Genomic DNA, 20,734 nt, shown 5'->3' with positions numbered 1-20,734 from the left:
TTTTTTGTGTTGGATCTTAAGTTTTAACTTTAAACATGTAATTCAAGCTTATTACACCGATCACATCGCTAGTAAAAGAAATGAAGTTACTTAAAGGACAAATGTTTATTTAGCGGTTGTATACAGCGCGTATATGTGATCTTAAAAATGTATTCCATTTTGATTTAATGCAATTTAAGTACACCAATTTGAAGTAAATCAATCATGTAGGTCATATATGTTTTTCAGTCATTGGAAGTTTTGGTAAAGGCTAATGATAAAGTTTGGTATATTTGGGGTATATTGGCTATATATTTACGTAATGTTAAGGTAACTGTTATACTTAATAAAATGTAATCTTTCAAAGTTACAACTGTCGAACTTTCCATTCTAATATTGATATCATTGCATGAAGCACATTGCAACATCCTAGTGTTTCAAGTCAGAGGGGGTTGCTTGAACCACATCTTTGATAAAATAACCAATCTATACATGGAAATTAAAAACAATAATTTAGATTTATCACAACCCGTTTTGAACCATCCATCATCCATGGATGGCGTTTTTTCCTATCACAGGAAATAATAGATAAAATAGAGCTATATCATGGGGGTTGTTTGAGACACCTCTTTGACAAAATAGCCGATCTATACATGAAAATTAAAAACAATAATTTAGATTCATCCAAGGATGGTGCACAGGCAATAATAGATAATATAGAGCTATCTAACTATCATTTAGTCATCATTTGTGTAGCTCTCCATACGTTAACCCATTAGAGGAATCTTGGCGTAGATGTAAGCCGGCCCCTGATTGGACGGTAGGTTGACTTGCTGGATCCAGGTTGGCCAGACGTTTCCCTTGTAGCCAATCATAGCAAAGTTACCTGAAAGAAGATTTTTAAAAAGTAAGTACAGTGACGCACTAACATACGGGGGGCGCTACAGACTTCATAGCACATTTGACGTTTGTTTAGTCATGTGTGCAAATAATTTGGTCATTTTAGACTGATGAAGGCTGTAAGGATGACCAGATATTCTATAGGGGTTTGTGAGTTTTGTTCTGTTTAATCGCAGTATATTTATCGGCAACTACAGTGTGATCGGCAACCTAGATATACCGGTGAACGCCTTTGACGAATTTGCATGGTTGTAGCATAAATCCTAAAATAAATGTCAATTTGCATCTAATTATGTTTACTGAAGGAAAACATATTTGTTTTTGCTACGTTTCCTCTTACTTCTTCCGTTCCAAAACACTGACCTCTGACCAGCTGTGCAAAGGTAAACATTATGCGTTTGCTTTGCAAATGTTACCTTTCATATTAAAAATAAAACAGCACATATGCGGAAGACTCACCTCTGTAGTCGGTTTTGACTGGCTCCTGTGCTCCGATCTCCTTCAGCGCTTTTAGACACTCATCAGCTTTTGAACTTGACTCATCACGTACCGCCACCAACACGATGGAACTATACGCAGTAAGGATAAAACGTGAGAAAATAGTATGAATGCAGACAGCAAAAAGACGCTTAAGGCTAGTAAAACCCTCGGTTTTCTGAGGAGAAATCTGAAAGCCTGCCCAAAAAGGATTCGAGAAATCGCGTATTTCACTTTGGTCCGACCTATCGTCGAGTTTGCCAGTCCCGTATGGGATCCTCACATAGTAAAGGACATAAACAGGCTAGAACAGGTGCAGCGGAGGGCCGCCCGCTGGGTTAGCCAACGCTTCAGACGCACCTCCAGCGTAAACAACATGCTGGAAGAGCTCAAGTGGATCCCACTTCGGGAGCGGCGTAGGTTGGCTAGACTTACAACGTTCTACAAGTATCACACCGGTGCACTGTGCATTAACATGCAAACAAGACCCACCCCCAATGTCCAGACAAGGGCCACTAGACAGTCACACTCTGCTGCCTACAGAGTGCCCCAAAGTAGGACCTCCTACAGACAGAACTCCTTCTTCCCGCGGACGATTCCTGACTGGAACACTCTGGACGCAGATATTGCCCTCTCCTCCTCTCTGGAGGAGTTTAGGGGCAAGCTGTGAAACCTGACCTCCTCGGCATGCACCCACCACCATAGGAAGCAGAATCTTCAAACTGCTGAAGGCGGCTTCCTCAACAGAAAGAAGAAAGACGCACACGGCAAAAACACCTAGACACACAAACACACACTCACTCACACACACACTCACACACACACACGCACACACACACATATACATAAACACACACATACATAAAAACACACACACACACACACACACACACACACATATACACATACATAAACACACACACACACACACACACACATACACACCAACACACACACACACACACACACACACACACACACACACACCAACACACGCCAATGTAGGATATATGCGTCCTTAACAGCACAGAAAATTTGGAGTATCATGCCTTACTTTACGGGAATGTCGTTCCGTATGAAGTTTGCCATGTCCAGATCAGCCTCTTCATGTCCGTAAGTGTCGAACGTCATTTTTCTGCTGACGTCACCAGACCGAGCGTCCACACTGATGACCATAAAACCCCGAAAATAGCGGTCATACCGGCCGCCATCTATCTGTAGAGAGAAAAGGGTGGACAGTGGCGACAATATAGAATATTAATGAAAAATGAATGAAAGACCTTTATTGTACGTCTGTGCTCTAACAAGCTAAGTACAGGTCATGAATAGACAAGGAAAAGGATACAGCAATGATACTTAAACTATACATACTAACGTGATCTACTATTTACATTGTTCGACTTCTTCTCGCTTCTTGACGCAGTTATAGATTGATTATTTAAGAAAATACTACAAATAATCGTGAATTAGGTGTTAGAAGTAAATGGCCAGTTTTCCTGAGGAAGACCAAAGCATCATCGGTTGAATATTTGGTGACTGTACTTCACCTGACTCGGAACGAATATTAAAACATTTTATACATGCATACATACATACTTGCATGTTTACAAAGTGCCTTTAAAGATTAAAAAATAGTATAAAGGTTGACAAAGTTATACATGTACCTCTATAAATGGTATGTGGCCTGATTGCATCTCTGACCAACCAGCGGACAGGATAGTAACTTCTAGGAAGCGCAAAGAGTCGTCGCTGACGATTGGTCCCTGCATAGACAGACATTGTTGCATGCACACTTTTACCAGAAAAGTAAAAAAAAGTTGATAAGAAAATGAAAATAAAATATTTTCGTTAGGTTGGTAGAGTATAGTATTTTAGGGTTTTCCTTTTTCAACTCAGCCACGTTTGGGATTGTGTTCTCGACGCGAAAGGGCCACCTTCATCGGCTACATATACTCACGAAAAGCAGAACTCCAATCAGAAGCTCTGAGGAAGGTGTCTGATAGGCGTCGAAACGTAAGCACTTTAGGTAAGAGGCAATATTGGCTGTATCGAAGAAAACCCCTATATCTTTTACAGAGAGTTATGAAACTTACAGGTGCCCCACAGCCTGTACAGTTGTTGGCGATGCTCTGGTAGCTCGGCATGGGGACAGTCTCTGTGGGCGTCAGGCTGTACTTAGGATAAGTGGCCGCCGTACAGTTGCTGACCTGTGTCACGGAAATGAAAAGAAACCTACAGTTGGTGTCACTGGAAAACAGACGATAATTTACAAAATGACCTAGTCTAATAAACTGGTGGATGTCCCAACTACTAAGTACCTAATACCAGCCCAGAAAAGAACAAGAAATAGCCATGTCTTCAAGTACCAGACCTATCAACCAAGGATTAAGGTGTTCAAAAATTCATTCTTTCCTAGAACTATTGCAGAGTGGAACTCGCTGTCACCAAGTACAGTAGGGGCATTGTATAGCATTAGATAGCTTTAAACAATGTTTAGAGCTAGATGTTCAAGGGTTAGGTGTAATAAGTCGTTCGGTGTGATGTAGCCATGTAGTGATACAGGTACAGACCTCGTCACCTGTCATGGTGGCCGAGATGACGACCCTCTCACAGCCCATGTGTGAGCAGTAGCTGTGGCCATCCCGGTTGAAGTGAGACCGAATCTTCAGGAACAGCAACCTGTGAATAGAAGAAATGGTTTAAAGGTTTCAAAGGTTTAGAATTCTGATTACATATGTATTGTATATAAAAAATTATCCCTGTACGACACACTATATAAACAACTGTCAAAAATGCCCCAACTTGCTGTCGTTAACCTGTTGTACGACATATGTGTTAATCTACAAACATATGTTGGAAAGCTAAGCAAAATCAACGTTTTCTGGCTCCCTGTTTTTGTTACAAATGGCCTTCTTAGAGTTCGCATTCAAACATCTGCTGGGATTTTAGCATGTTTGTTTTTATTCCGTTATGGATCTTACCCTGTGCTTTCTTCAAAATAGAAGACGTGTCCGTCTCCATGCTCCACGGCGTGTAAGGACGACACAGGGTGGATCTCCTCGTCGTGCGTGATGGCGTACGGAAACCGGCGCTCCAACTGGTACATCAGACGGAACAACGTCCCGGGAGGGTAGCAGATTCCCAGCCGGAGCCAGTCACCACTGCAGTGTTAGTAAATTTTGTCGTGTTAGCAACATTGTAGTCTGTGTAACGCAAAATCTGCTGTCGGCGGCTTTAGTGGCCCCTGTTGGGCGGCCGGCAACCATAAAGCGATTTAATTAGGCCAGCAACATTGATCATTGCCTAATACTTCACTTGTACGTAAAACACATCACTGTCACAGTGGTGTTGGAAACTTTTGTGGCGTGAGCAACACAAACCATAGTCTAATAGTTGACTGTCAAAGTAAGTAGTTACGATTGAAATGAGATGATCACTTGGACTCCAGGAAGAATAGTGTAAAGGTACAAAGCGCGAGTGGAGATCCAAATAAACCATTAAACAAACAAACAAGCAAGCAAACAAACAAACAAACTGACTTGTAGGTCGAACGTATCAAGCAAAATTCTCTCGATATTGAGCAAATTTTTGATATCTTTATCATAATAAGTTAAGCTGAGGATTAGCTATAAAGATATCATTCGCAAGTTTTTAAAAATATTTTGAATTCCTAAAACAAGCTGTGGTTACATGTGTCCTAATTTTTGGCCATATATTGAGATAAAACCACATAATATGAAATACACAAAAACGTAGCGATGAAACCAAGGAGGTTAAATACATTTAAACTCCATGATGAAACCAAACGTGTTACCTGTCGAAGTTGATCGGGTAAATCCTGAGACTCTCCGGGGCCCGGCCGTCCCAGTGGACAGTGTAGGACTTCTCTAGCATCACCACGGGCTGGTACTGCTGGTGCGAGGCGGCGCCGTACTTCAGAGGACCCGTAAACGTCATGGGCCGGTCAGGGTACTCGTCTCGGACCATGGACATCACTAAGGTGTTGGGCCATTGGGCCAGGATGAACAACTGAGAGGATTGGAAAATGCAGGAGTTGTTAATCTCCAAGCAGATCATACTGTGGCAAAGCAGTATCCATTGGCCATAGGAGTGTCCATAGTGTATCTGTAATGTATCTGTCTGTATCTGTATCTGTATCTGTATCTGTATAGCCGATGTATCTATGGCGAAGTATACCAGTCAAAAGCTGTACATACAATTTACCCGGATGTCTAAAATTCACCAACGTAACGGAAAATATCGTGCAACAACATATTCAGCACCAAGGAAAGCACCCGTTCCAAGTTCTTATCCTATCTAACCCTTGAACGTCTAACTCTAAACATTGTTTAAAGCTATCCAATGATAATGCCGCTACTGTACTTAGTGACAGTGAGTTCCACTCTGCGATAGTTCTAGGAAGGAATGTAGAACTGCCGTACCTACCTGTGCATTCTCTCCAAGCGGAGGTTGTGGGGGAATGATCGTTAGCTTTTTATATATGGCCGTTTTTTTTGTCTCTACCCCGACCACCGTCGGTGGCCGGTGACCTTCTCTGTCTAATGGATACTGTCTTGCCACCGAAAGGGATCTGCTTGGAGATTACATCCCTTTCCTGCGATAGTTCTAGGACAGAATGTGGAACTGCCGTACCAACCTGTGCATACTTCCCGCTGCAGACGTAAGCGCGCCAGTCCGGCCTCTCCACACATCCGGGGTTCCTGGTGAGGTGGTTCTCCCGCCCGACCACGTACGTGTCGGGGTATCCCGTGATGCTCCCGTCCCAGTCATGCACGATGTTGGTCTTGTCGCCGTCCCTGTCATCCGTCGCGAACCCCGGCAGTCCCCTCTCACCGACAAACACGCGGCTTTGTACCTAGTGAAGTAAAATGATAATAATAAACAACGATGTTGGTCTTGTCGCCGTCCCTGTCATCCGTCGCGAACCCCGGCAGTCCCCTCTCGCCTACAAACACGCGGACTTTGTACCTAGTGAAGTAAAATGATAATAAAGGGTTAATGCACTGCCCCGAGTTGTATATGGTGTCATAACTGCATGAGCAGCTGCCATAACCACCGAATAAACCACCGTGTGAGCGAAGCGAACGAGGTGGTTTATGAGGTGGTTATGGCAGCTGCCCATGCAGTTATGACACCATATACAACGAGGAAAAGGCAGTGCATTAAAATTATTATCATATAGCCTATCCAAACTGTCAATCAACACAATTCCTGTTTGAAATACAACAGCTTTAATATATATACATAACATAAAATATACATTCGAATATATTATACGCTTTAAAACAAATATGGATAATTTCATTTAATGCAAATTGTAGTTTAAATGAAGCTAAACAAAAAAGTTTATTGGACAGAAAAATGCTACAAAGGTTTACAGAAAGAGTCGCATGCCCCTATACCCTATAACATAATGGTATCAGCCATAACACGACATGTGCTGTTATTCCGCCATAACACCACATGTGCTGTTATCGGGAAATAACAGCACGGGTATCCGGGCCTCTGATTGGTCCACGCCGTCCGGCTATATGATAATAAAGGGTTAATGCACTGCCCCGAGTTGTATATGGTGTCATAACTGCATGAGCAGCTGCCATAACCACCGAATAAACCACCGTGTGAGCGAAGCGAACGAGGTGGTTTATGAGGTGGTTATGGCAGCTGCCCATGCAGTTATGACACCATATACAACGAGGAAAAGGCAGTGCATTAAAATTATTATCATATAGCCTATCCAAACTGCCAATCACCACAATTCCTGTTTGAAATACAACAGCTTTAATATATATACATACATAAATATACATTCGAATATATTATACGCTTTAAAACAAATATGGATAATTTCATTTAATGCAAATTGTAGTTTAAATGAAGCTAAACAAAAAAGTTTATTGGACAGAAAAATGCTACAAAGGTTTACAGAAAGAGTCGCATGCCCCTATACCCTATAACATAATGGTATCAGCCATAACACGACATGTGTTGTTATTCCGCCATAACACCACATGTGCTGTTATCGGGAAATAACAGCACGGGTATCCGGGCCTCTGATTGGTCCACGCCGTCCGGCTATATGATAATAATAAATAACGATGTTGGTCTTGTCGCCGTCCCTGTCGTCCGTCGCGAACCCAGGCAGTCCCCTCTCACCTACAAACACGCGGCTTTGTACCTAGTGAAGAACATAAGTCACAGTCCCAGTCCCAGAATTTGACCATAAATTACACTGCTTTCATCATGTTCCCGACTTACAGTATTATGCATCTGATTATGTAAACCTCAACCTAACTACTCACATCCTCCCAAATCATAGAAATTTATTCGTCTGTTCTTGAGTTATCACTATTTGTTATCCATTCATTGTCAATACTTTATTTTCATGTTACATGTACTTGCAGGTAGCCTACGGGCAAGAACTTGCAATAAACTTTCTATCATCTTTTATTTTTTTTTCACAAAAATGCCTCTTCATTTTAAAACAATTTGCTAGAGGGCCAAATCAATAATTCTCTCAAACCCTGAAGCAACAGCAAGCTAGCGATAAGAACTATTTTATGTCCTTACGTCTTCGAACCTGGCCTTGGTGACGTTGTTCCTGGGTGAGTTCTGCCAGGTGTTGTTACGGTGGAAGCCGATGGCGCTGCTCCATCTGTCGTACTGCGGCGCCTGCGCGTACTTCTTAAACGTGCAGCTCTCGGCCAGGATTGGGCCGTCGTACACGTCAAGGCCCCGCATAGGGAAGGCTCTGGAAAAAATACAAGCGTCCGGAATTCCATCATCCATTTTTAGATAAAGTATTTGTAGACCAGCTCATTCTCTAGATCTTCAATTGAACTCAACCACTGTTCTCAACATTTCTGGGATCGTTTATTTAACAACTTGTCAGTAAAAAGAGTAGTTCTAATCTTGAAAGTTCATCTGTGTTGGTAGAAGTCATTAAAAACCCAGATTGAACTGTAATTGCCAACACAAAAAAATGTGTGTGAGTCCAATTTTTGTGTGTCGGCAATTACAGTTCAATCTTGTTTCATAAAGAGTAGCTCTAAACTAATGACTAGACAAATGTTTAAACGTGCAGCTCTCCGCCAGGATCGGGCCGTCGTACACGTCAAGACCGCGCATCGGGAAGGCTCTTGGGGAGGAAACACACATTTACTTTACACAACTTTCCTCACTTAACTCAACTGAAAATGAATATTGTCTGTCCTGTATTTGTCCTCGGCGTTGGCGGCGGCATATAACAAGGTTGAAAAACTTGAATGTGCCGTCACCATGTGTTGTAATGAATTGTTGAGATGAAAGAAAACCACAACTTTCCGGCATTCCATCATCCAAATCTCTAATAAGCTACTTGTAGACAATGTCGTCCTCTTCAATCGGAATTAACCACTGACATTGTAAACTGCGTTTCAACTCTACAAATAAGCTCTCCAATTACTCACGTCACGTGCCTGTGAGGTCACGTGACGTGATTGGTCATGCGAACCTGATGAAGGCCGAACCTTGCTTGTTGTGTTAAAGCGCTGTTAAGCTTTTTATTATGTCATTCAGTAAGGCATATGATACCTAACGTCAGCATCAGTGTTATAAAGAGACTCACGTGAACTGCGGCAGGCTCCTCTCGGCGTGTCTGACGCCGCAAATGCCCCAGACCCGCGCACCCTCGGCGCTGCCCACGATCGCCCCGACAATCGAGAGGGGCTAATCACGAGTTTCGGTATTTCTTCTAATAACAAATATAGAGCTAGACTCACGCGAACTGCGGCAGGCTCCTCTCGGCGTGTTTGACGCCGCCCATTCCCCAGACCCGCGCACCCGCCGCGCTCCCGACGTTCTCGCTCTCCCCGATGAAGATGCTGTTCCACACCTGCTGGCTCGACCCCTCGTCGTTCGGAAACGTGCCTTCACTTGTGCATAGAACGGACAAACCACATCAGCAACTGATTGATTTATGAAATAAGTTAAAACTGTAATTTCCAACCAACACGAGAAATTCGACTTCCCGAATTTTCGACTGTACAGCTCCAGTCTTTGTATTGGATTTGAAAATGATAAAGGCGTTGGCTTCTTTTAAAATAAGACGAAAAAAGTATAAACATTCACTTTTTTATGGCAATATATTTAATGTCTACCTTACCTTGCCATGGTCAGTCCTACTCCGTTGTCCACGAAACTATACAAAACAACATAAGAAATTCGTTAGAAATTAGAAATATGATTTGAGTTGCTAGCTGTAACTCGATGAAACTCGGCAGAGATAAAGTGATATGACATGGGGTAAGAGGAACTACAATATTTGCAAAGCAAATGCATAATGTTTACCTTCGCATATGGTCTGCTCTGCCTTCTTACTCAAACAAATTCATATGCTAGTATTGGTCAGACAAGAGTCTAAATCCCTCCTGCTATAATATAAATTGCAACATGATGGAACCTAACAATAGTTACCATGGCAACAGACGCCTGGTTCAGGTCATTGACATTATTTGGAGAAGAAGAAGAAGAAACTGAGCAAAAACAATATGTTTTCCTTTCGGTAAACATAATGAAGAGATCTACGTACGCGCATCTGTCGAACCAGATGTCCCCTCCCCGGACCCAGGCCCCCTCTAGCCAGTTCTTGAAGGCGATAAGCCCCTCTATCATGGCCGGGACCCGCGGCTGCCGGAGGTCGGCGTTCTGGTGAGGCTTGTACCTGGGAACGACAACGCTGAATGAAGAGCTTTATTGTGCACAAATAGTCACATACCCACCGGGTTAAGTACAGGCCACAGCAAAAGGATAGAATACAGATAATGTCACATACATACATTGTCAAGTAACTACAACTTGGTAAATTCGGCATCTTCTCGTATGAACAGATATGTTTCATAATCGAAGGTTTATCTAAGTTCATTAGAAATATAAATTTGTCTGTGCTGCTTAGACGTGTCAAGGAGGGTATAAGGGAATATGAAGTAGGGAAACATTGTCAAACCGTGATGTTCAACCCATTCATTACGTCACACGTCAGGTCACGTGACCTGCGAAATGGGTCAATCTTCCTGTAGAAGACCAGAGGATCAAGTCGAAAATCTGTTGACCATGAGTCCACGCTGAAATTTCCATCGTTTTTTGTTTAAGTCAAACGATAAACCCATTCTTTATTTCAGTTGTGTTACGTGTAAGATATATAACGTTATATATATATATGACTGTTATATGCATCTGTCCGTACCGTCCATATGATCTTGCCAGGTATTCCTGCGGGTTACTCTCGGTTGGTAGACTGTACTTAACCCCATCATCTATCATTAGACCGTGCTGTGAAACAAAAAACAACATTGCTAGCTAAGAAACAGATCTAGAACAACATCAAAAACAAACAGAAGCAAACAAACAAACAACCAAACAAGCAAACAAACAAACAAGCAATAAGATCTACCTGCAATCTAATCTAAGTCTTGAAGATTTCCTCTATCTTTTTAAAGCAACTGGAGATGAATTCACATGTTATGTGGGGAGAAAATTGAAGACTTAGCAAGGCCAAAACGGCTTGAAACATCATGTTGTGTTGGAGATCCTAGATTGCTACCCACCATGCCGTTAGAGTGGACCCTGTTGTTGAAGAACCTCCCGAGCGGAGTTCTCTCGGACTCGTACATCGGCGCGGAGCCGTCTGACAGGCCGGTCGGCTTCCGGTGGAAGATGTACCAGATTCCGCCGTGCTGTAAGGATATGTCAGAATGTTAAGCCTCTGTCACACATCCAAGACCTTTATACGACTTTGGATCCCGACCACTCCCCAACCAATGTCACGTTGGCTTGGTAATAGCTTGGATTCTGTATTATTCAAGCTCCAGTCCGCTTCTCTGATTGCGTCCAAGCAAAATGAGATTTTTTTTCAACATGTACATATGTATAGTTTGTTGGCGTAGATGACTTTTGTTGATTAGTTGGCAACCTCCATGACCACCTCCAAACCACAGACGACTAACTCCCGACCATAGTCTGAAAAGGTCTGGAGGCCATGGTCGATGCAGGGTGTATGGGTATCGTCACAGATGATATTGCTACCAACACGTATGAACAGCGCATCCCGGCCCTTTTCACGAAATAAATCAAGGCATTTTTTCTCCCTTACGTTTTGCCGTATCTGAATAAGGAAAACTGTTAACTACACAAGGAAAAAATGCGAATTAACTGCAAGAAACAGAAACATCTGAGGCTCACCAGTGACCCTGCAGCGGCGTTGTTTGTCAGCACGTTGTTAGGATGAGCGATCCAGAACGTCGAAACTGCCCTGTAGATGACGAAAAGCAGTGGGCGCTACTTGAAACATCTGACGGGTTTCAAAATATGTCCAGTTGCTTGAGTAACAATTTCCTCGTCTTATCATGGAAGTTCATTTGTGTTGGTCGTCATCATAGTATTATAAGATGCTAAACGTTACCCCAACACAAAGGTAAAAGATATCAAATGAAGGCCACAGTAGTACGTTCGTCTCATTTTATCTCTTGCACCTTTGTGTTGGAATTAAGTTTAGCATCGTTCTATAAATTCCTTGAGTATCTCGTTACCTGGATGTCCAACGTTTATCGACGTGTCACTCGAAGTCAGCTACAACATCGGAAATCTTTCTCAATGAGCTGGTATAACTTACTGACAGTCCTTGTAGGGCTGCGGCACGTAATCCCCGTAGACCGCGTCCCTCATGCCCCGGCACATGCTGTCGTCCCTGTCGGTGGGAAGCAGCGTGCCAGCCCGCGTCACCAGGCCCAGGTTACGGTCCAGAACGTTCCGCTGCTCCACGCCGTCCTCCAGGAAGAAGCAGTGACCGAGGGTGTCGTACCCTACCGTGTCCTGAACCTACAGAGATGAGGAGGCAATTTTTGGTTAAATCTAACAAATATCTGTATTATTGTTCTGGCATATACACACATCAGCGTGCGTAGTCCGGTGGTTAGCGACCCTGCCTCTGGACCGAGAGGTTGGGGGTTCGATCCCAGATGTTGTCGCTCAATCACCCGACATTCACACTACTGTAAAGTGTCGCAGTCTTTAGGACGGGCCGTGGTACACTGTTCATTGTGATCGTCGAAAAGACCTAGGGGAATTTCCCCGGTACAATGTCGGTGGGAAGTAGTGTGCCCGCCCGCGTCACCAGCCCCAGGTTACGGTCCAGAATGTTCCGCTGCTCCACGCCGTCCTCCAGGAAGAAGCAGTGGCCAAGTGTGTCGTACCCAACTGTGTCCTGAACCTACAGAGATGGGGTGACACTCTTTGGTTGAATCTAATTTATAACGTGCATCGATGTATTATCGTTCCCAGCATATATACACTGTAACTGTTATGCACCAAATATATTCAGTGAAAATAAGTTTGCGGGGTCAATTCTGTTTGATCTTCAAGTGTGTCAAAAAATGCCTGAACGATTTTGTTGTCGTGAACGTTTATGTACCTGCCATACGCTGCAACAAACTACAAAATAGTCGAGAGCCATAAAGTATCACTATTCTGTATCTGTATTGGTATAGCCGGTATAACCGACCTTCCGCGTAACACATCAGCTTTGCAGGCACGCGGCACGGCAGCAGCTAGCTATATCACACCAAACGACTTGGTACACTCAATCTTTGCACATTTAATTACAGGAGATGTTTAAATCGTTCTAGTGATTTACGGCCTACGATTATTTATTTATCATACTAACCAGCAGCCCGTTGGTCCCATGTATGGTCACACAGCGGGAGAAGCAGTGGTGAATGGACAGCTCTCGGACGTACGTTGGGCGGCTGTAGCCTCCCAGTTCGTCCACGTCTCCGGCCATGTGGAAGTGGACAGGGTAGCTGCCCACCACCTGCTGTCCCATGCGGGTAAACTCCGCGCTGGACAAGTGCACGTTCTTGAACCCTCTCAGTATCTACATATTTTTACCGTAAATAAAACAACTTTTAGTTCTTCGCGGTAGTTTGCTCTGTTCCTATGACACCAACTGTAAAATTACAAGAGCCACATTCGTGGATCCTTCTAGGGACTGTAAAAAGTTGATGAAAACTATATGTATCTCTGAATAAAGAGCCTCTTTACGAAATTAAGTATATGTATATGTGTGTGTGTGTGTGTGTGTGCGCGCGCGCGCGCGTGTGTGTTTGAGTGTGTGTGTGAGTGTGTGTGTGTGTGTGTGTGTGTGTGTGTGTGTGTGTGTGTGTGTATGTGTGTGTGTGTGTGTGTGCGTGTGTGTATTTCTATTTTGACAATGTTTGTCTACTTACCTTTAGATGTCCTCCGTAAGTATCGTAGTCAAAGAACTGACAGAAGTTGTCTCCATAACAGCTGTCCTCTACCTCCCCCCGGAACCTGACGTTCCTGGTCAGCAGGCCCACCTCCCCTCGCATGTCCACCTCGTCTGAAACCTCCCCGAAGTGCGTGTACCTGGCTTTCCCTGAAAAGTCCATACAGTCCCAAAAAGTCCAAACCATTTCGAATTCCTTCACCAGTCCATACTCCTGTATATCAATTCTATCCAGTAAGACTGCTCTAGGACATTCTTGTTTACTAGTACCTGAGGCCCATAGTTAGGCATTTTGCAAAGCGTTGCCTGGGTTTTCTTTGTTTTGTATATAAGTCGATGTTCTGCCACATTGTACAAATCAGTGCAATTATAAGTAAGCTTGTTGTAACACTAACAGGAATGTTTTTTTTCACGAGGTATTAAACTGGCCATTTATATCAGGGCACTGCAACCATCCCTTGGCTAAGACGGGGGGCGCCACAGACTTTCTAGAACATCTGATCCACTGCTGAGTCATGTGTGTTCTCTGCATAACGTGACGTCACAGAAGCAGTGGATTGCCCACTCATTGACAAAGATATGAGTTGTACAGTCGAAAACTTGGGCAACTCAAGTTTCATGTGTTGGATATTACAGTTTAAAGTTGCTTTCTAAAGTGAGGTCTCGTAAGTAACACTGACAGGACTGTTTACCGTTGATTTTGACCTGGTGGGCGGAGCACTCCGGGCACGGCAGCAGCTGAAACTCCTCCGCCTGCTCCATGTCGTAGTCAGTACTGGCCAACACGATGTGGTCCCCGGGCTGCCAGGAAGTGACGTCGTCTCTCAGGTTGATGACGTAGGCTCCCGCATTTCCGTTTACCAAAAATGTGCATCGAGCCTGTCCTAGGAACCACAAAAAGTTCATTGAAGATTTACATATTCCGAGTGTAAAAAGTCAGAACATTGTTTTAGAAAAAACAACGTTTCAAAACTAGAAAGGTAACTTTTGCAAAGCAAATTCATAATGTTTACCTTCGCATATGGTCTGCTCTGTTAACTCTTACTCAAACACATTCACATATATGGTCAGGCAGGAGTCTAAATCCCTTTTGCTATAAAATTGCAACATTATGTAACCCAACACTAGTTACAATGGTGACAGATGTCTGGTTCAGGTCATTGACCTTATTGGTTTGGAGAAGAAGAAGAAGAGGAAACAGCAAAAACAATATGTTTTCCTTCGGTAAACATAAATGATCCAATCAGTTCAAAAAGATGGCAAATCAGCACCAAGGAGAGGGAAGTCTTACCTCCAACCCACTCGCTAGTGACGCCGACTTCGAAGGCGCCGAAGACGCTGTGGAACCTCGCTGATACTGCAGCCGTGCCGGTAATGTTTGTGTCTAAAACGTTAGGAAAACGCCAAAAAAGTTTTAAGATCCTTTCCTACTGGAAATCAGGTCACGTATTTGTGAAATCATCAGCACGAGAGAGATAATTGCAACTTCAACCCGTGACGTTTCATTGTAAGTTAAAAATGGCACGTATTGTAACAGTTAGGTGCTGTGAAAACGAACGTATTCTTCTTACCAACATATGCGATCCTCTGTTCAACAGCGGCGCTTGGGTCTCCCTTGACTCCAACAAACGCCCACGGGTCCCTAAAATACCGAAAAAATGCACTTAAATATCGATGGAATGGGCTGTGTGATATGAGGAAACTCTCACGTGTTGAAGAAAGTAGAAAGCCGAAAATCTGAAGAAATGCCACGTACCTATATCCGAGTGAATCCACTTCAACACTTCCTAACTCCCTAATCTTGCTCTTAGCGGAGTCCTCTAGCCATCGGGACGCTTCGTCGTTTGCCGCCAGGGCCACGATTCTTCCCGAGGGGATTCGCTCGATAAAGTCCGCCAACCGTCGGCTCTCCTCTTCGCTCTCATAAGTGTCGAAATCCGCGAGGTCCACCACGGAACCCGATGTTTCGTCAATGGCGCGAACGTTGACGCCTCGTGTCCATCTGTTGTACGAGTCGTAGTAGTACGTTCCCTGCAAGAACAAGGGTCAAGCGTTACAAAAGAAAAAGCGAAGGCCCTCCGTCACTGCAAATGTCTCCAAATCTCACGAAAATAATTTCTCAGGTTGGTAGAACATAGGTAATGGGGACTTTCTTTTGTGATGTCTCTCGCATGCTTAGCCACGTTTGGATTGTGTTCTCGCCGCAAAAGCGCCACCTACATCGGCTACATAGCGGTGAGAAGCAGCACTTCAGTTAGAAGCTCTGAGGAAGGTGTCTACCAGACTTCGGAAGGTAAGCAGATGAGAGACACTACTAGTTGTGTAAAAGAAAATCCTGAATCCAGCATCCTGTCTACAGATCTGTCTCAACGTTTGTAATAGTAAAAATTATACGTACCCTTGGAAGACCACCGGCCGGCACTGTCTGTGCGAGCTGCGTCTTGTGTACATATGGCGTTATAAGATAAGTGTGTAGCTTGAGTGTAATGCCACATTGTCCTTGTTTCTTTTGTCTACTGGTAATAAAAAAATTGCAATAAGTACCCTTGGAAGCCCGCCAGCAGGCACAGTCTGTGCGAGGTGCGTCCAGGACAGCTTCTGTTTCCCGTGGATCTCCAGCGTGCCGCCCGTCGTGACCAGGAACTGTTTGCCGTTCCTCTGCTCGTCCGAGCGCCCGTACAGGGACACCGTGGCCTGGCCCTGGTGTTGTGATATTGAGCAGAGTTAGACAACACCACTCCAACTCTCTGTATTAGCGGCAGAGTACCAAGAGGTCTCGGGTTCGAGTCCTGACATGCCACCGATCTTGTGCCCTTGGGAAAGGCACTTTACACGACTTTCCTTGCTTTGCTCAGGTGAAAATGAGCATTGCATTCTCATGCATGAGTGTTGGTGGTGGTAATATTAATATAAGTTGAAAAAAAATTGAGTGTGCCGTCACCACGTCTTGTGATTAGATGTTGGAATATATAAAAGAAGAAAAAAAAGTTCAAGAGCACATGATCACCTGGTACCGGCATGCCTCGCTCCCGATGTGGAACTCGCCGTCACTTCCCACGGTAATCTCGCGAGATCTCAGGACTATCTCACGGTCAAGGTCAGCAAACACAAGCTTTCCTAGAAGATATCATAGAAATTAGCATAGAATGAACACAGAATAAAACATGTATGGAACAAATCTAGACAAAGCATGGCTAAAAAAATGCAACATGATATAACCCAACACTAGTTAACATGGTGACAGACGTCTGGTTCAGATCATTGACCTTATTGGTTTGGAGAAGAAGAGGAAACAGAGCAAAAACAATGTTTTCCTTCGGTAAACATAAATATTTCGTAAATTGTGATAACCAGACGACTGGCATTGACATTGACGACTTACCGCCATCTTTTATTTCTAAAGAGAGAAAAGTGGCGGACGACTGGAGCAGGTAACTCTGTCCCCGTCCCACAACCACCTGCGCGGTGACGTCATGACCGGGGTTCCAGGGGGTCAAGGTCGGGTCAACATCCGGGCATTCATGTGAGTGGTCATGATGAACTGGAATGGCAAAAAGAATGAGAAAAGTGTACAACTGTAACGTTACATTCAGTAAATCGGTATCTTTTAACACGAGCCAAGTGATAGCCGTTTCATTTCATGAATCGTCAACCCATTTCTCGTTCTTTATATCCAAGGACGTTACTAGGGATGTGGTGGCAAATGTCCTTGGTGCATTCTTCTAGTTTTAAAAATTGGTACAATCAAATCTTAAATGCGCACAAACTCGTTGATAAGTGATAATGCAGGCAATGATATAACGACTGTACTCCGTGTTATTTGCGCAACGTGTTCTTTAGGTTATTGACACCCACAGTGTACAGATACTGCATGATATCGGCGTGCCGTTACTTCACCTAGTGTGATAGCTTATCTACATTAAGCCGTGGAAGCACCTGACACAATTCCCATGCAAAACTGACACATCTTACATAGCTACATGGCAACTTCAAACAATTATGCTATAGGTCCTAGCAACTGACGGCTTGTTATCACAAGTGTCGAAGATTGGAAACATTCTCAAAGAATTAATGCAAATAGAGACACGAAGATATTTTTATTTGATTCCTAGTACAACTTGCACCAAACGTCAGGGGCGTTAATTCAGCACATTCCACAAAGGAACAGTCCTTCACACGTCGCGTTTCCAATCAACGACATTGAACTCTAACCATCTACGACTGACTGCTGTTGAAATGATATTAAGGCGATGAGCTTGAGAGAAAGGCTTTCAGTTTGTCTCAGACTGTTGCATACAGCCGTGCGAAATGAATTTGTCGCCTCGACAATATATAACGTTATCCACACAGGACTCAAAAGTAAGGCGTCTCTTATGGACATTCTAATTATCAACGCTTTTTCATGCCTTCTCACCTCACATGTACACCATATGTAACGTTATTTTTTTTTACCGTAGAAGGAACATTGCAAAGATATACCTGACGTATAATATATATGTGTAAACTGTCAACGTGTCTTATGAACTTGAAATTCTGATTATCGACGCTTTTTTCATGCTTTCTACCATATACACCAGTCAATGCGTAACGTTATTTTTGTCAATGCATACAACATAATTACGAAGGCTGTAGCAAAAATTCACACGTTTTCAAAGTAGCATTCCCTCGGCTGGTTAGTTGAATGTTGCGAGTTCTGCAAAGGTTGTTTGTGGGTGGAGGAATGCGTTGCCAAGGCCGCGTAGCGGACAGAAAACTGGGCCAAGCGCCGGGCACGTAACAAGAGAACAGACTGTGATGACAGAACCAGATGTATATCGTCTCGTCTATATACAGTTCGTGATGCATGCCCACTGAAGTATGTGTGTCGCGATATAACTGCCAAATGCGAAAAGGCCTTACTTACCACCCGTTGGCCGTATGGAAGCCGCGACTGGTAGAAGCAATAGAAAGATGGTGAGATGTTGCCCCGACATTTCCCAACGATGTTCTTCTTCACACAGACTGCCGACGCATACCTGCGACCTCGGTGGCGACTCAAATCCGAACCATATAAAGTATCTGTCCGTAGTAACCGCACGCACTAGCTGTTTAACGTAACGTCACCATGCTATCGGAAGCAGTAAAGGGTACGGAAATACACGCTGTAATAGGCGCTAAGACGTATTTTTAGATCAAAGTTTGCGCACTGTGAGTCCACAACAATATGACGTCCCTGCGCTGGGCAAACACTGAGTGCCTGTCAGGGAGTGGGTCTCATTAAGGATAGCCTCTACCAGGCTTCAGACGCGGCTTGAAAGAGTAGAAATCGGTCAGATAGAGAGATATTACATGTCAGGGGAGTTTGTCCGCAACCGGTACCGAAGTACATTTTCTGGATCGGCAAACTGTACTCCGTTAGCAGACCAACTCCCCTGGTATAGCCTGTACCAGGCACAGCGGATCGCTGGAAAAGTAGTAGAAATTGGCCGAAATAAAGGGAAAGTATACTAGGGGAGTTAGCCGGCCAGAGAGGTTCCAATATGCGACCCTCCGTGGTATGTTATCTGTCTGGTAAATTTCTACTCTTTCCAGCCGCTTCTGAAGCCTGGTAGAGGCTATAGGGCAAGGAGGTTAAAGAGGCATCTTGAACATTGCAGACAAATTGGCAAGTGATGATGAGTGATTTTTGTCAGTGTAGTGTGGGGAGAATGAATCATCGGTATACTCAGCTGTTTCACTGTTGGCAACGGTGCATGATTGAAGGGCGTATTCTTGCTCGACCCATATCTGTAATTAAAAAAAATCTACACTAAAAAGTAATCTACACTGTCAATGGGGCAACACTCAATGAAACCGTGTTTTGACATTCATTGTCAACGCAACCGTTTTTGACTTAGGAAAATTGGCAAAACTGGACACTGCAGTTCACGTCCAACCCGGCAGGTTGCGCTGCTGTAATCCCCAAGCAGATTTCTTATGGGGCGCGGGTAAAGATGCTTTTATGATTATAGTTGGTACATGTACATGTACATGTACATGCAACCAGTTGGTCGCCGTCTACATTTTGTTCCGACAAACTGTACTGTCTAGTGGAATAACTTCCAGGCATGCTATCTCTCTATTTGGCTAATTTCTACCCTTTCCAGCCGCCTCCCGAAGCCTGGTAGAGGCTACTTACCTTCAGCATACTTTGTCAGTTAATTGCAGGTGATTCAATGACAGCCAGACAACAGGAGGATAGCCGGCGTTACCCGATGAAAGACGTCAACGGTGCACACACCAATTCTTCCGCGACAGGGGTCCACTGTAGTGCCCGGAAAAAAAGTGACGAAGGGGTTCCGATGGTTGATGTTTGAGTTTACATTTCTCATAATCTGCTGCAAAATGGGATTAACTACTAACATGGCTGGAAAGTGTAAGAAGTGGCGTGTTTTGGGTGAAAATTGATTTCGGGCCCGAGGCTTACTTCCGGGTGTCCTTCCGCCCTGAGCGCGGTGCTTCGGTTTGACCTAGTTTTGCCTTGTATGCGTTCTGGGGGTGCTGTAGCTATGCCTCGCGCGACGGGCTATTGCGATAATCTCAGTGTTAGGATTTTCTTTATACTTTTCTTAATAATACATAAGGGTTTTCTCTTTCCGACCATATAAGTCATATCGGTGGCTAAAATCTGGGTGATGGGTTTAATTCCACGTGAAAATGGCCAATTTTTGGCATCATTTTTCATCGAAAAATTCTTTTTCCCCCAAAAATTTACTAAAATGTGAGAGGTGAAAGAAATTGAAATTCTTTTGTTCTCGTAGCTAGAGGGATATCCTTCATTTGCAAACAGAGTGTTTTGGCTTAAGAGGTATTTCCTGAAAGAGACGGTCGCTAGAGTTGAGGGTATGCAGAATCGAATTGAGACCCAAAATAAACTGGGGTGTGCCCCCTTAATCCAACCCATCCTGCAAAAATTTGTGGCCGTGAAAGCCGGAGAATTGTTTTTTCCCACTAAAGTGCGTACCCCACGTCCAACCATAGCAAAAATAATTCGGATTTCGCAAGTTTTAAAATATTTATATAATGTCATAAAATGAGTTGATTTGCCCCCCTCCCCAC

At 43.8% G+C, this 20,734-nt stretch overlaps 1 protein-coding gene across 1 annotated transcript; it reads right to left on the bottom strand.

Annotated features, from left to right (window-relative positions):
- Positions 1 to 148: 148 nt before the first annotated feature.
- LOC109472972 (transmembrane protein 2-like) lies at positions 149 to 18,859 on the bottom strand. The gene is made up of 25 exons (XM_019772839.1): positions 18,564 to 18,859; positions 17,040 to 17,198; positions 16,665 to 16,774; positions 16,202 to 16,357; positions 15,414 to 15,688; positions 15,229 to 15,299; positions 14,949 to 15,041; positions 14,350 to 14,541; positions 13,638 to 13,807; positions 13,076 to 13,285; positions 12,026 to 12,231; positions 11,596 to 11,665; positions 10,962 to 11,090; positions 10,601 to 10,686; positions 9,947 to 10,078; positions 7,948 to 8,128; positions 6,014 to 6,232; positions 5,171 to 5,385; positions 4,338 to 4,517; positions 3,927 to 4,035; positions 3,450 to 3,563; positions 3,021 to 3,119; positions 2,411 to 2,571; positions 1,339 to 1,448; positions 149 to 865 (listed from the first exon to the last, which is right to left on the bottom strand). Exons 1-25 carry the CDS (start codon positions 18,628 to 18,630, stop codon positions 747 to 749), a joined length of 3,633 nt encoding a protein of 1,210 aa, XP_019628398.1. The 5' UTR covers positions 18,631 to 18,859; the 3' UTR covers positions 149 to 746.
- Positions 18,860 to 20,734: the final 1,875 nt, after the last annotated feature.

Source organism: Branchiostoma belcheri, unplaced genomic scaffold, assembly GCF_001625305.1.
Source record: "Branchiostoma belcheri isolate BF01 breed outbred unplaced genomic scaffold, Haploidv18h27 scaffold10, whole genome shotgun sequence".
Lineage (NCBI taxonomy): Eukaryota > Metazoa > Chordata > Leptocardii > Amphioxiformes > Branchiostomatidae > Branchiostoma > Branchiostoma belcheri.
The sequence above is the reverse complement of the archived record's forward strand: the minus strand, read 5'-3'. Positions and strand labels throughout refer to the sequence as shown.

Excerpts from the sequence above, each read along its gene's own strand:
- LOC109472972 (XM_019772839.1), bottom strand. The coding sequence starts at position 18,630 with ATGTCGGGGCAACATCTCACCATCTTTCTATTGCTTCTACCAGTCGCG. Across the intron at positions 3,564-3,926 it reads CCACCATGACAGGTGACGAG|GTCAGCAACTGTACGGCGGC; the intron begins GTCTGTACCTGT and ends TCCGTGACACAG. Across the intron at positions 2,572-3,020 it reads GCCACATACCATTTATAGAG|ATAGATGGCGGCCGGTATGA; the intron begins GTACATGTATAA and ends TTCTCTCTACAG.